This window comes from Hydra viridissima, unplaced genomic scaffold, assembly GCF_058129835.1.
Source record: "Hydra viridissima isolate aposymbiotic clone 2 unplaced genomic scaffold, HvirCarnegie_v1 scaffold_10, whole genome shotgun sequence".
Taxonomy (NCBI): Eukaryota; Metazoa; Cnidaria; class Hydrozoa; order Anthoathecata; family Hydridae; genus Hydra; species Hydra viridissima.
The window spans coordinates 7,508,913-7,525,629 of NW_028324309.1; the positions used below are offsets into that span (position 1 = coordinate 7,508,913).

A 16,717-nucleotide genomic window follows, 5' to 3' on the forward strand; every position below is an offset into this window, starting at 1 on the left:
GAGGCTATTACCCCCTCCAAATCCTCTTCCCACAAGGTATTAATAATAACCGGAGTCAAACACGTATTTGAAAAGTAATAACAGTTGAAAATTAAAGAACACAAGAAGATTAATCATTACTGTATTTATTATTTTTTCCAGCAAATTTCTGGCTACTTTAAACAAAATTGTTAGTAACATTAGAAAAATTCAAAAAAACTTCATAATTTTTTTAAAAATATGATTTTTAACAATGAAGTTTATAAAAACATAAAAATTAATATCAGTTAACATTAATTGCTGTGAATAAAAAGCATTTTTCTAAATGTTTAGATAGTGTATTTATTATTTTTTCCACCACTGTATATATATATATATATATATATATATATATATATATATATATATATATATATATATATATATATATATATATATATATATATATATATATATATATATATATATATATATATTAGGGTTATAAAGTTCATCCAGTCATTGAAAAATCAATTTTGACTATTATGTATTCAAATGTATTTAGAATGTCATAGTCATGTAATACAATAAATTTTCAATCCAAGAATGACTCAAACCATTGACCTTGCTCTTGCTCTAACTCTTGCTTGTTGCGTAGAAGGAATAGAAAGTGCAATTTGTTTTTATTTTTGCATGACAAATACATTTCCTCCATTACTTTGACTGTGTGCTCTATGCATTGATTACTTCTGGGGATTTGTAGTATGGATGGCTCTCACTTCCAGTGATTTTTCAAAAAGCTTAAAGCCTTTTTGTATGGGTTCAGTACTTCAGCCAAGTTATTAAAGTCATTTTCATTGTACAATTGGTTTGTAAACCAATGGTCTGCTCAGCCATATGATATAAATTGACATACTCTCTGCAAAACTGTCCTTGTTGAAGGAAATAAAATGAAGGCTAGGATTGCTAGCTCTGGAATTTCACCTCACATTGCAGATGTTGGGTAATTTCTGAAACCTGATCGAACAGTTTTTCCCCTGCCATCTACAAGTCCAGGACATCCACTTTGATTTCTCTTCTTTCATTTTTAAGGGCAACCACTTGATAATCGATTCCATCAATGTGCTTGCCATCAAAGGGTAAGGACCATCTTTCCGTATGCATCTTTTTAATCATTTCTTTTTTCAACTTGATTGCCTCATTGATTGTTGACTCGTAAATAACTGGTTGACATGGAGTTGGGATGTCAATGCCTTCATGAGCCAATTGCTTGCATGTGTTAGCAGCTTTATTTGTTGATACTCTTGTGTAGGTCACCAAGTTGACTGCAATTTTATGTTTATGATGTTTTCTGCTTGGTGTAGGAGTAGTCTCGTCTTCTTTTTCTTCATTGTTTTCTTATTCACTGTTGTCAGTCTCAGAGTCAAAATCACTAAAACCAGGATAGTAAGATGATGAGTTGGATGACCATTAGAAAGTTTTTGTCTTTTAGAGCGATGGATCGTTTCTTTACTTGCTGCTTGGCCTGTAGAGCATCCCACTGTTCCTTTGCTTTCAACTTGAAGGTGGTACAATCGCTTGTCCTCGGAAGATAAGCATGTTCCATCGACTTTAGTAATATCAAAAGTTTCATCAAGGGGTTTGTAGCTTCCCTGCTTGACAGATTCATCATAACATTTCAGTATTTTATCAAGCTTTGCTTGCATAACTTGATCAGATACATGAGGAAAATTCAGTCTTTTCTTCCACAATTTGGTGGTTTCTTTGGAAATTTCTGCTATTTGCTCCTTTGATTTTTGGTCCAAGGAAATGGTAGTGTCCAATAATTTGCTTTTGGAGAGGCATTCTGGACTTTTCTTCCAGTGAATATTCTTCCAAAGGGAGCATTCTTCTTTTATGAGAGTCTTCAAATGTTACCAGATTATTGGTCCAGACATCCTTGCTCTTCTGAATGCTACTATCGCTATGCTTGTATGTGGTCATGTGTTGCAACTGTAAAATTAGATAAGGAGCTATATACACAGTCTAAGTTGTTCTAGAATGTTCTAAATTGTTCTAGAATATTCTAAATTGTTCTAGAGTATTTTAAATTGTTCTAGAATGTTCTAAATTGTTCCAGAATTTTCTAAAGTCGTCTAAAATATTCTGGAATTTTCCAAAATATTATAAAGTTCTAAACACTTCTAATCTATACAAGTTTTAAATGATTTGCTGCAAAGCCATACGTATTTGTAGTAGCAGTAACAAGCTTAAATAAATGACGAGTTGTGATTATAATTGCGGAGTGACCTTTTTTTACAAACAAGAAGAATTGAACATGTTTTCAATGTTTTCCAATGAAAGTTCAATTTATGATCAATTTATGACACAAGAAAAAAAACCTTGGTTTCTTTAAAATTTCACTAGTGATTTCTGCACTAAGTTTTAATGTTTTTATTTAAGTATAGATGAATTCAGAACATCGAAGATGTTCAGTGGCAACAAATCTGGATGGCCCAATTAAGCTTGAAATTTGTTTCCCTGTTTCATATCCTGTTAAAGTTGCACCAAACTTCCAGTTTTCAAAAAGTTCTAAAACTAGCGTAGAGTGGCAGAATAAAATATTAAAAGTATGTGTAACTACTTATAAATATGTTATCATTCCATAGAACTCTTTAAATAATATGATTTTTAAACAATTTTATTTTTAAGGAATTTTGACTAATTCGTTGAAGATATTTCTGTTTTGCTGCTTTTGTAACACTTTATTTTTATCTCTTTAGGGCCTTGAGGATTTGTCATTACAGCATGTAAAGTTTAATCGTCCCTGTTTGGAACCTTGTTTGCGCTACTTAAAGCAGCAAATTGAGGATTTTAAGTTTCAGAACTCAGTGGTATACTTATAATTTGTTTGGTTTTACTTAAAAGTTTAATTCGTACATTTTTCAAATAAAATTACCTTTTATTTCATAGTTAATATTTGTAATAAAAGTTATTACAGAAAGTTAATCTTAGTTCTCAGAAACTTATTTGTTTAAAATAGATAAATGATGAGAATAGTACACCAATGACACCACCAGCAGATATCTTACCATCATCATCATCATTTACATTCAGAAAAGGGGATAGTTGTTCAGACTACAGCTCCTTGGATTACACAGTACCTTTTCCAAGGACTTGTGGAGCAAGGTTTTGTGGTGTTGGTGGTAAGAGTTTTTAATACCATTAGTTAATAAAAATAAAGTTTTACCTATTTAATGTATCTAAGGTGTCCCATTTGTAGGCTTATCTTTCAAACTTTTCTCAGTTTGTTTTTAAAGAGTAATGATGGTACAAAAGCAATTTTTAAAATTTAAAATTTAACTTTTAATGCATTTAAAGTTTAAACTTTTTTCATAATTCTGATATTCAATCAATATTCCTCTGGGATTAGTGTTGAAGAGCTAAAGTATTGTAAATTCAACTAAGTTCTGAGAATTTTATATACCGGCTTTTTATGGAAAATTAAGTCTTTGGCTCCATCACTCCCACTTAAATTTAAGTTTCTCTTGGTTTTAATTCAATATAACTCTTTCCTTTTTTTTCTTTTTTCTTTTTTGGCATCATGAAAAATGTTCTATCAGTTTCTCTAATTCTCATTTTTTATGACAATAAGATTCTTAAATAACAAAAATTGAGGAAGAATATGTCCTTGTTTATATCTCTTGGTAATCAGAATGCATGAGCTTAAAAGTCTCTGCTCTTATTACTTACATATTCCTCTTCAAGATTTTGAATCTTGAAGAGGAATATATAAGTAATAAGAACAGAGACTTTTAAGCTCATTTTTCTGATTCTAGGGATCTTGATCAGTATTGTTACAACTTTGAAATTATTTGACTGTCAACTAAATTGATTTTATTTTTCAAAGTTGACCAAAATTGACTAATGCACTTTTAAAATCAATTAAGTTGACTAAAAGTTGATTCAGTTGAAATACTTAAATAAAAATTTTTATTATAATCATATATTTTAATGTTACTTGCCAATTTTTTTTTTAGATGCTAAGAAAAAAATAGAACTTTAAGAGAGTAAACAAAAAGTCTAAGTGGTATGTAATACTATTTTAATAGCACATGCTGTTGTTATATCAAGAGCATTTTCTTTGTTCAATTTTAATTCATTTAATCAATTAGATGAATTAAAATAGAATAAACAAACAAAATAAAACAGAAATTACTATCACAAAGTAAAGAGAAAAAAAACAACAGATGGGCAATTTATATCATTTTTCTCAACAATTAAAACAAAAAATTAACAAAAATTTAGTTAACAAAAAACGGCGGCATAGATAGGTGGGGACAGATGGGGCGGCTAAAATTTTTTTGGAGTGGCAGGTTTATAAAACTTTTTTGCATCCTTATTTGATTACCATAACACATTACTTAACATTTTGTTTTAAAAAGCATCAACTGGTTACTATAATGAGAAAAAGGAAACATATTAATAAAGTGGTGGTACATACAGTAAGCTAAGAGATAAGTTTATGTGATACAGCAAATTGGTTTCAATGGTCAGATATTTTGGTTGACTTAAAAAAACCGCTATGAAGGATATTCTTAAGCATGGCTCAATCTTTATAAGTAATTTGTCTTTACAAGATAAACCACTTAAAAAAGTCTCTTTACTAATTGGTCAACATCGTAACACTATTGAAGGTTGAAAAAATAAACCAAGTGAAAAAATAGAAATAAGGATGTTAGGATGATTAACCGACTAAATTGACTTTTAGTCAGTAAATAGGAAACCCATAGTCGATTAGATTGAATACTTGATTTTTCAAAACCGACTAATTTTGACCTTTGACTAGTCAACTTTTAGTCGATTTAGTTGAAGTTGATAACAACACTAATCTTGATAATAGATAAATAAAACACAAACTTTAGCAAAAGAGAATGTGTTTTTAAAATACAAATATAGTCACTACAACTGTCACTACTACAGTCTTTATTGGTAATTCTACATGCAGTTAAACAAAAGTTGCTACTGTTTAATTTACTGTTTTTCATTTAAATAAAAATACAAATTTGATTATTGGATTTGCACATTTTGTATTGTCAAAGAGAGAGAAATGAGAAATGAGTTTTTAAATTTGACTTAAATATAATGTACTAAATTATGTATAAAATCTATATCACTATGAAAATAGCTATTCACTAATTTGATGCAAAAAAGTATTAGGCCAACTGTCAATTAATGACATCCCAATGTTGATTTTACAGCAATTTGATAACATTGCAGATAAATTGTATTTGTGATTTACAACTACAAATACTATGAAATATCTTTTGTATAAACTATATTTACACTAAAAATTATTATTTTTAGGTAAATATCCTCAAAAAATGGCACAAAGAAACTATGCTCAAAGAATGAAATATCATCATAAAATTACATCAAGGTAATAAAAAGTGAATGTAAAATAGCTAAGATGTTTCCAAACCATTTCAACTTGCTTAACACTCCATAAAGCAAGATTAGGCTGGGTATCAAAGATAAACAACTGGTTAAGGTTTAAGAAGTTTAAGTAAACCTGAAAATTTCTATATGCAAATGTTAAAGGATATTTTGATGCTTGATTATCAACTCAAACCATTTGAAATGTTCTGAATGTTTTGGAATATATAAGTTAAATAAATTAGAAGATTGAGCAATATAAAGAAGTTCAACAAAATATTGAATATTTATTTTTTCCAAATTTGATTTTTTAATGTTAAACTGAGCAAAAAATACTCATATTAACAGTTGGCAGAACTAATTTTTTTGCATCATATTGCTGGCTCAAAATGTCATAGTGATTAAACCAGTAATCATACATATGGACCATTTATTTTGAAAGTGATGTAAGTCCATTTTTTCTGCTTTCGAGATATTTAAAGGTTAGCATTTTAGTTGATTAAAAAATATGCATAAATTGTACTAAGTTTGGCATTGTCTCTACTAATTTAGAAATGTGTAATTTGATTACATAAATGACTTGCATGTGAATTTAACTAAAATAACATTTTCTTTCAGGGTCGTAAATGGACTTACACCACTTTCATAATTATTGAATTGTAAAAATCAATAAATTTCAATGATCAAAAATTAATTTTCACTTGAAATACATTGTTTTGTTCTGATTTTCTTTATAAAAAAAATAATAACAAGAAATAAAATAGGTTTTTTTTTTAATTCTCAATGTTAAACGAGCTTAACATTAGTTACTGGTTTTTATGTAGGCTCATTATGTGGAAGTGTTTTGAAATATTTTTGATGCACAGGAGGTATATAAGGCAATAACTGCATCATATCCTCATATTTTTTGTGTCTAATGGGTGTGGCATTTATATACAAAGACTTTAACGCGATTCTTTCAAATTTTGGTAGTCTCCTTCGAATGGTTGGTGATAAGTCTAAAAGTCTTAAGTTCCATATCCTCCATCGATGTTTTATATAAAATAGTATATGGTGCACTTTTATAAAACCACAGCCAACATATTTTCAGCCAGTTTACCTTTTCTCCTTCAGTATTTTTTTTTCTTTTTTGAATTACATTTTCTAGATATTTTATTGAAATAAAATTCTCACGTTTCATTTTGTACAAATTAAAATTATTATTTTGTTGACATTGTTTTATTATCTCATAATAATCCTCAGGAGTGTACAAGAAATTCTTTTTTCGTAATGCCATTTCTATAACACCAAAATCTGCATCGTTTGGTAAATACAAATGCCCAGAAAGCAAAATTTTATGGTTGATGATTTCAATTTTATTTTCTGAGGACTGATAAACTCTTAACCACATCAATGCCATTTGAATATTTCGATTTTGCTCAGTGCACATATCACTGTAAGCTATAACATGATTTTGGGTCGTTACATTTTGTAAATGTCTCAGGCAACAAGATGCAATTTCCTGTAATCCCCTAGAAGCAGTAATTTCGTCCCACACATACATAAACCATCCATTCTCCCACGCATGTCTTTTGGATTATCTTTTGCTTTTAAGATGCGATCAATTCGTCCCGTAGATATATTGAAAGTATTTATAAAAAATTTCTTATATACTAAAATGTTTTCATGAGGAGTGCTCAATTTTACCGTTTTTTGTACAATATTCTTGTCCAGAATTTCGCTTAATTTTACTTATTCTTTGGACATATTGCCCTTCATTTACTTTTGCAGAATCGAAGTTTTGGCTATATGAAACATCCTCATCTGATGAACATTCTAGCTCTATAATTCTTCTTCTTTTTGTAATTTTCTTTAAACATGTGTTTTTATTAGTTGAATTATCCTAATCCTCCAATCGTAAGACTCTTCTTTTGTTTATATTCATGGGCTTTATTTCTGTGTGATTTTTTATTTACAATAGAATAAAATAGATATCTTAAAATATAGTAAAATAATAATTTATTATTACTTCCTACCTGTATCACTATCTGATATTAACATGAAATTATCCATTTTTTATAAAATAAAAGTAAGTAATTGTAAAAAATGTTATAAATTTAGATATCGGGACTACAGTTCGATACTGTCAAATCAATACTGATAACAATGCGTTTTAGACAAACATTTTGCTGATTTGCAACTACACAAATTCTTGGGACATGTTAAACCATGCAATATTAAGCACTTCTGTGGCTAACGGTTTTTTCATTCTATCCTATCCGTCAAATTATGCTTTTGCGTAATTTGACTGATAAACTTTTTATAAGTTCTTAATGAGTAATTCTAAAGAAAATGGACTTACACCATTTTCATAATCAATTGTTATGCAATTTCATTTATTAACAAATTTTAAATTGATCAAAGCATATGTTTATGTTTAAATACTTACTGTAAATTGTTTATAAATAAAAAGTACACACTAAGTTAAATGTAAATTATGTGATTTCTAGCTTTTTTTGAAAAACGGGCTTACAAAATAAATGGCTCATATAACTGTAGACTTTAAAGAAAATATTTAGGACTTTATAGATTTAAAAAAAAAAATAATGATAATAATAATATGGTCTTTTTAATTAAAAAAAAGAGAAGGAAAAAACAAAAAACATCAGAAATCCTCTTATGTACTTACTACTTGCCTTATATATATATATATATATATATATATATATATATATGTATATATGTATGTATGTATGTATGTATGTATGTATGTATGTATGTATGTATGTATGTATGTATGTATGTATGTATGTATGTTTGTATGTATATACACACAAACACATACATGCAAAAAATCGTTTTTTTCAGATCGCTTAGTTGTGTTTGCAAGACCAGCAAAGTTTAGTAATATTATATCTGCTGAAAGAACATTACGGTTTGTTAATTTCTTTTTTTAATTTTTTATTTAGATGCATACATTTATATATTTACATATATTTTGTATTTAATTACAAATAAAATGCTTTAAAAGGTCTTAATAGACCTTTTAAATGTTTTTTTTGTTGATAATATGACAGTCAAAAAAATTTAAATCTAAATGTAGATTTACTTATTTGTTGTTAATTATCAGGTCACTATCTGCGCTTCATGCTTATTATCAGAAAATATCTGATGATGGTCCATTTGACTCTTCAGTTTATGTATGTTGATAGTTTATTAATTTTTTATAAATAGATTCTTGAAAAGACTTAGATATATTATTGTTTTTTTTCCTAACTTTTCCATTTTTGTCTCACGATATTTTATGTAACCTTTGAAAAAGAATGAAAATGGAACTGGTTCATATAAACAATTAAAGTCAGTCGGTCTGGTATATGTTACAGATACATCATCACTTTTGCCTGTTTCCAAAGAACTTGCACAAACATACAGGTTTATAATTTTATACCTTTTCCATTAATGTTTCTAACTCTTTTTTTGTTACCAAAACTTAGTTCAATGCTGTTGATAGATATCATAAAGATTGTCCCAAATGATAATGACCTAGAGATTTTTCAAATACTTCCAGAACCATTTAATCAATTTTGATAATTTTTTTTTCATTGTTTTAAAGCAAGTTTGAGAAGCTTTTTTTTTCATTTGTTTATTTTTGATAATTTTTTTTTCATTTTCTCAAATTTGAGAAGTTTTGGTACATGAGTACTTTGGATTTGCATCAATCCCTCTGATCACTTTTTCATCAAGACTTAAACTTGATGGACCTCTTTGCTGGTTTCTCAACTTACTTTCCAATTTGTTATTTTCAATCAACAATTTGATGATATGACTGACAGTTTTCCTTTGAACTTTGTACTTTTTGCTAGCAAGTTAATTGGATTATTACAATTTTAAGCCATATGTTTAAAATGAATTTTCTCATTTCTACTTGCAAAAGTGGTTCTTGAAATATTTCACATACCTCAAATTCTATTTTCATTCTGGACAGTCTTTATTTGACCTTTTACTACATGCTTAGTGTCACATTTACAAAATGCTTAGTGAAGTATCACTTAGGTAATTATTTAGGTAGTAAAATATAAAATATAAAAAAGATAATAAAATAATATAAGATGAGAGGTTTTTAAATGTTCAAAATTTTTCATAAATGTTAAATATTCTTAATTGTTATTTGATATACAGTGGATTGATATACAGTTGATTGATTTAGTAAGTTTTTAAAATGATGAAGAAAATTATAACAATAAGAAAATTATTTGTATTTTAGAATGTAACATTAACAGCTATAGAATATTAAGTCTAGTTTTTAAACTGGATAATTCTACCTCAATTGAGATTTTTTTATATTATTTCTAAATATTTGTTAGATAGTATAGTTCTCAAGTGTATTGTTTTTTGTTTTTTTTTATTTATTAGCATAGTTCTCAATTGTATTGAATCAAACAGATTTCTTTTTAAAATAAATATTTTAGAATATGAAGAATCAAAGAACTATAAATTCTTAACTTTTGCAATCATGGTTTTAATTTAGATTACATTAAATCAAGAACTTAAGTGTAGACCACTTAAAATCTCAGTTAAGACCACCAATTTAATGACTTTTGTCAGTAAACGTGTCAATATTATAATAAAATTTTGTTAAATTAACTTTTATATAAATGGTTTTATATTTTTTACATACTTGGTTACATTTTTGCTAAGTTTCTAACTATAAGAAGATACTTACCTCCTCATCTAACTGCAAAAGGTTAGACAGTCAGTTCTCTTGAAATCCATTCCATCATGGTTTAATGTTAATTTTTCTCAACCAAAATTACTCATACTTGATTGATATGGCTGACAATTTTATCAAACTTATTGAGCTAGCAAATGTAAGTCAAATTTCAGTTGAAGAGTTTCCTGCTCATTCATGAAGAGCATATGGGGTTCCCATTCATAATTTTGCAAACTTTGTATCTAAAGATCTTAAGATCATTAGATACAAAGATAATATGCAGGATATACCACTATATTTATCACTAGATTTTTTATTGCCCACTATTAACAAATCACAGTAAAAGGAATCTAATTATGACAATAGTATTTGATTGGCAGACGAGGTTTAAAAATCATGGAAGTTCCCTAGACATGTCATTATTTACACCTACAGAATTACTCCAAACTTATTAAAAATTGAAAATTTGATATTTCTTAAAAAGTTTCCTTTCAACAATTCATCAACCCTGACAATTCAAAGCCAGACAAAGCGGTGACCATTCAAAAAAAGTTTGAAAAGGTTTCCAGATTCTTCAAAACTCAGTTTTTTGAAAGTAACAATATTTATTGAAAATATTTAGGGTGTTCGAAAAGTAATGCACAGATTTAACATAAGAAAAAATAATCAAGAAAAGAAAAAATAATCAAGCTACAATAAATTTTATTTCAAAAACTTAAATTAGAATTTTTTTTTTTGTAGTTTAAAATAGATGCTTGAAATGACCTCCATTTTCTTGCACAACAGTTTCCAAACAGGCCACTAAGTTGTTGATGACTGTAGCTGTCTTTTCTTTTGAATTGTTTTCTGTTGCTTGCTCATTGCAATTAACTAATTTCTTTTTTAGACCAATAATGTAGTTCTTTGCATTTATTTTGCCATTGATATAGAGTCCTAAAGTTCCTTGTTTTTAAGCAGTTAACTAGTAAAATGGAGTCAAAATGGTAAGTCTGTTGCTTTCAACTCCTGTAGCATAATCAACTTGTAAGAAAATAGTTCAAGCTTTTTGCAGAGGATATGATGAATGGATGTTTTAGGGAATTTTATATCATCTGCAATTTGTTGAGTGGAGCATCAACCTATCTTCAAAGCAACATGATGCAGTGATTCCATCACAACTGGTATTCATGCTGGTTGAGAACACTGCTTGTTTCTTCAAATTTATCAGTTAATCTTTAGATCCCTGTGTGTGTTGAATGAGTCTTCTATTAAACCATATGCTTGTTTGAACTTTCATAGTGTTGCTGTTGCACTTTCAGCCCCACTTCCATAATAGCGTTTGATGATGAAAATTCTGTCTTCCATAGAAAAATTTTTCATGACTGTATTCTCAAAAATAACAATCTACAACATAATATTCCTTCCTTATGTATGTTTAAAAAAGAACATTCTAGAAGTATTGTCATTGGCTAATTAGTAACAGAGAAATGAAATTGTGCTTTACTTATTGAACACCCTGTATATATAATAACAGAAAAACAGTTAGACCTCAAAGATATTTCCATTTCCTTTTGGTATGCATTAAGATACACAGTGAATGACTTCTCAGTGGTACAGAACTAGGAGACATCAAGATCATCCAATGGTTTGATCAATTTTTTCTTCAATTAATTAATATATTAGTATGGTTTAAAGAACACTTCATACTGAATTATCCATTGGGTTGAGATCTAAACTTGAGGGAGGCTATGCATTAAAAGTAATCAAGTTTGGGAACATCTGTGCATACCAATCTTGAATATTCTAGCATTGTGAGTCAAAGCCTTATTTCATCTTGATGAAAATCCAAAATGAGGTTGTTTTGAAGGTAAAAAACAAGTCTTTAGGATGTCCAGATATTCGTTAAAAAAAATTAGAATTTCTATTGATAATTCTTTTAAAAGTTTTTTTGATATTAAATTTTTTTAGTGAATTTGAAACTTTTTTTTCATTTTATTGAAAATCTTATAATCAGGTTATGTAGAGCTTTTTACAAAAGGGCTTCCACATTAAATTTGATAATTTTGAACATCTGCTTATGTAATTGAATATGATTTTTAGCAAAATTCCTACTTAAAAATGTCATGCTAGTTATCTTCAGAATTAGATATGTAAAACTTAAATAAACCATGTAAAACCATGTAAAAGTGTAGCGGGTTAAATTAGATTATAATGATCTGAATACAGTTATTTTGATGTCTATTGTTTCTAAGGGTAAATACTGTTTATTAAGTTAATCACAATTAAAAATTAAATTGTGATTAACTTAATAAACATGACTTTTTTAAACTTTTGGTTCAGTTGCCTAAATGGATAATATTTGCATCAGATTTAATTGAAATATTATAGAGTATTATTACTGTTTAACACTTAAATAAAATTTTATATATACTGGTAATAGAGCAATAAATTGTTCACACATAATATTTGTGTTTATTCACCTTGAATATAAGAAATTAAGCAAAACTTTTATAGGCATTATTTCAAAAATCTAAGGTGCTGCAGTTTAACTAATTTCAGATTTGTAAATAGCAAAAAAAACTTACCTAAATCGAAATTTTATCCAAGTCTAGAAAAGATTTGATTTTTTTTTAAAGTTTTGTAGACCAGTATATTTTGTATACCAGTGTATATATTTGCTAAAATCAATCTTTAAATTTTAAAGTTAATTAACATGATAAAAAATCATTTTTCAGATTATCAGGTGATGATCCTTCAAATCTTTGTTTACGAAATGCAAAATTTGCTGAATCTGTTTGTCGCCAAGATCTTGTTCAAATGTGGTTACTTCTTGCTAAAGTAATGTCTCCAGATCTAATACCTACAGGTGATTTGAACGCTGTGTTTGGTCCAACTTGGGCATGTCATCCATTCGGCAGAAAGCTTGTAGATTCATTGTGAGTTCAAAATTCTGATAAAACTAAGTAATTGCTAATAATTTTTTTTTTTCATTCATCTTTTTGATAGACAGGATTTTAGGGATGAGTTTTTTGTAGATTCAATTATTACGAGAGTGTTAAAGATGTACAGACTTTAGCCATGATGTCTTGTATCCTATCTCAACAAGAGTTACCTGAAGATGTTAAAAGCATTATTTTAAGATCAAATGTTGAGGAAAACAAGGTATATATTCCATAGTAAGATTTTCCTTTAAATTGATATTTCCTGATCTTCTGAGAAAGAACCTGACCTTTGGCATTTTACTTTTTTTTTTTTTTTTTTTTGTTAAAGTACTGAAATTTTTTAATTAGAATATGAAACGATGCTACTCTGACGGTTTTCAAGTATCTCCAGAGTTTCCTTTCAATGTTTATAATAAAGTTTCAGTTGGTGAAGGAAGTTGGTCACCTCCTACTTTTGTTGAAGAAAAATCTATAGATAAACTGAGTGAGCTTTTAAAACAGCACAGTCAAAATTGCCGGTAGGTGTGTTTTTATCAGGTGAAAGAAGCAAGAAATGAATCAATCCCTGTAGTTTTGTAAATTATAACGTAGTTTTATAAAGTTTGTAAATGTAAACTTTTTGCAACTCGTAGTACTCGTTTAAAGTGCTCCATTACTTGATAGCGCAGTTTCTTAACGCGTAAGTTACTTCAGTAGAGGCTTATTTTGGTAGAATTTCTCCCAAGAATAGTTATTTGTTTTTACATTTATCTACTTTTTTGTCAGTTTTTTTTTATTGTCTTATTTTAACCTTCATTCTTTCAATGTTTTCTTAAAAGGAATCATGTTGCAATTACACTTATTTGCGGAATATCAATTAACTTATTAACCAGGTCATTTTGAAATATTATTAGGTTAAAAGCCTAATTTTTCTTAGTTTTTGTTGTTGCGATTGAACATGAATATCAAAATCAATTTTTAAATGTTATTTACTTTCTTAGACTAGTGCCACATTTATGTAATGAAATTTATTAAATTATTGCTTATAGTTTTATGACATTTTTTCTCTTTAAAAACACACAGTTTAACTAAAAGACATTGATTCATCAAGAAATCAATAAAGAATCTTTAAGAAAAGAAATCAAAATAGTTGTTATATTAGTTAAATTATATAAACTTAAGTTTGCTTTTAGCGCTTTAAAAATTTCCGTTTTTTGAGTTCAGAGATAAATACTTCGTTAATATTCTTCATAGACTTTTGAACGTCTCAGAAAATTTTCGTTATGATCAATTCAAAAGATATTATGGAGAACTTCTTTATCGTTGGAAATTTAACATACAACGCACGGAAGTCATGAAATATGTTACAGAGTTTCCGAAAGAAATGAGAACGTTAGGTATCTTTTTTTTTAATTTTTTTTTTTTATTTGAATCCTAATTTTTATTAGACAAGTTTGAAATTTTTATTTGAGTCTTTAAAATAGATTTGTGTTTGGAATTTTTATTTATTTGAATCTTTAAAATAGATTTGTGTTTGGAATGCAATACCTGTAAATCTTCTCAGAGAGAGTCTTTTTGTAACAAATGCCGCTCTATCATCATTAAATGTTCTGTCTGTCAATTGTCTGTGAGAGGTTATATTTTTCTTTATTTTGCAATTTTAATAAGAAAATAAAATTTTTTATACCTTTTATCTATATTAACTTTTTTTTAAAAAAAGAATTCCAACTTTAATATTTATATTTTAGGTCTTTTGAGTTTTTGTATGGTGTGTGGTCACGGTGGTCACATGTTTCATTTAATGGGTTGGTTCAGACTTCACGATTGGTGCGCATCAGGTTGCGGTTGTTATTGTTTACGTATAGGAAAATTTACCTCTTCCGAGTGAACTAAAAATGAGAAGAAAGTTATGCTACGTCATTAATGTATATTATTCGGTTTTATTGACTTTAAGAGGTTTTAAAAGTAAATGCAATTGCTATGTATTAGTTTTCACAAATAACATGTAATATGATTTCTGTCTTAGTATCTTATTTCAAATGTTTATGTCTAAAGATTATAGAAAATTATCAATATTGTGAGGAGGGAGAGTTAAATTAAAATCAACGATCGGAAAAGACGTATAGAAGATGACTCATCAACTTTTTATGTAAATAAATGATAAAGCGAAAAGAATTAAGTTAAAAACAACTGAGAAAAGACCTACACACAGAGGCTTATTCAACCTGCCACATAATTAAATGATGAAGCGAAAAGAAGAAAAGTTAAAAACAGCGACCGGGAGAAGACTTACACGATGATTCATCAACCTATCACGTAAGTAAATGATAAAATGGAAAGAAGAAAAGTTAAAAACAACTGGGAAAAGACGTAAACACGAACACTGATCAACCTGCCATATAAATAAATGATGAATAGGTATCGAAACGAAAAACAACCAAAAATTATAAAAAGCTCAAAATAAAATAAGGAGTAGGAGAAGGACAAAAAGAGAAGAAGTTTTAAAGAGTTTTTAAGAAAGTTTTAAGAGGAATTTTAAAGAGAGAGAATGAAAAAATATTTGAATAAGCAAGAAGTTTTATAACAAAAAAGAAAAAGAAGAATAAATTATTGATAATCAGAAGAAGTGAAGAATTGAATAGAAATCAGAAGAAATGTTGATTAAAGAAGAATAACCAGAAGTTTCAAATAAAGAAGACATTCGTATAAAAAATAGAACAGAAAGAAGTAATATAAGTAATAGAAGTAATTGATAAAAACGGTATCGAACACTACAAGTAGAGTAAGAGAGTGTTATTTGTATTTTATAAACGTAATAAATGAAAGAGTGCTAACCATTACACACTAATAGAACGTTTATTGAGTTATATTTATAATAGAATATACTGAGGACAGAAAACATACCCTTAACCCTTTAACAAATAAACCTCACCCTTTCCTGACCAAGTAATTCCCGCACCATCAATCTCGATCCCAACCTTCTGCATTTACCTTCCATAAAACCCTAAACCCATGCCTCCAAATTCTCTAACCTTATTACGGCTATGTACATACAAGCAAGTAATATTTTTTTAATTATTAAAAATGTCGTTCTCACAATATTCACGAAAAACGTTTGCCTACAGAAGTTTTTTTATTTAAAGAGATAAAACAAACGAATTTTACATTTTTCATTTATACAGTCTGAGAAAGAACAATCAGAGAACAATACAAAGCACAACAGTACAAAGAAAGTCATAAACGCTTAGGATCTAGAAATGAATACTTATATTTCTACATATCGCTATTTTAAACCTTTAACATAGTCCCAGTCGTATTTTCATTACACTGTATTTGGTACCGATGTTCCAAGTCCAGTATATACTGGTGAAACTAATTTCTTTAACCCTTATGATCTTCCTTATCTGTGGTCTGACGAAGATACTAGCCTTGACTTTGAATAAAGATCTTGAATGTATTTGAAAGGTGCTGACTCCTTGTGATTTGATAATTTCATTTCTTGTTTGCTTAATTTTGTTAGGGCGGGGTTTTTTTAAATAGCTTTTATGGTTGAGACAACGGTGATGTGTTTGTGAGAGAAGCGGGGCAGATATGATAGGAGGTGATAGAGTATAAGGTAGGTTTGTCAGTGTGCAGCGCAGATATGGTAGAAGCGCGGTAGGAGCATCAGACTTTTCAATAACAATAAATAACACATAAAGTAATAATAAAAATAATATTATCTTAATCGAAATGGAAACAAAAATAGAAATAC

General features: G+C 28.1%; 1 protein-coding gene across 16 annotated transcripts in view; it reads left to right on the forward strand.

Annotated features, from left to right (window-relative positions):
- The window catches only part of LOC145193063 (GATOR2 complex protein WDR59-like), a 52,879-nt gene extending 37,472 nt beyond the window's left edge, over positions 1 to 15,407 (forward strand). For 3 of the 16 annotated variants that reach the window (XM_090099351.1, XM_090099349.1, XM_090099358.1), the window contains 12 exons: positions 2,406 to 2,567; positions 2,721 to 2,831; positions 2,981 to 3,143; positions 8,221 to 8,287; positions 8,483 to 8,552; positions 8,675 to 8,784; positions 12,778 to 12,978; positions 13,078 to 13,204; positions 13,333 to 13,502; positions 14,218 to 14,360; positions 14,490 to 14,597; positions 14,712 to 15,407. In XM_090099351.1, coding sequence (XP_089955477.1) covers positions 2,406 to 2,567; positions 2,721 to 2,831; positions 2,981 to 3,143; positions 8,221 to 8,287; positions 8,483 to 8,552; positions 8,675 to 8,784; positions 12,778 to 12,978; positions 13,078 to 13,204; positions 13,333 to 13,502; positions 14,218 to 14,360; positions 14,490 to 14,597; positions 14,712 to 14,851 — 1,572 coding nt within the window. In that variant the 3' untranslated portion in view covers positions 14,852 to 15,407. Of the gene's footprint in view, positions 1 to 2,400; positions 2,568 to 2,720; positions 2,832 to 2,980; positions 3,144 to 5,304; positions 5,378 to 7,473; positions 8,016 to 8,220; positions 8,288 to 8,482; positions 8,553 to 8,674; positions 8,785 to 12,777; positions 13,006 to 13,077; positions 13,205 to 13,332; positions 13,503 to 14,217; positions 14,361 to 14,489; positions 14,598 to 14,711 lie in introns of those variants that run through there. The other 13 variants (XR_016456094.1, XR_016456093.1, XR_016456090.1 and 10 more) reach the window with 13 other exon arrangements.
- Positions 15,408 to 16,717: the final 1,310 nt, after the last annotated feature.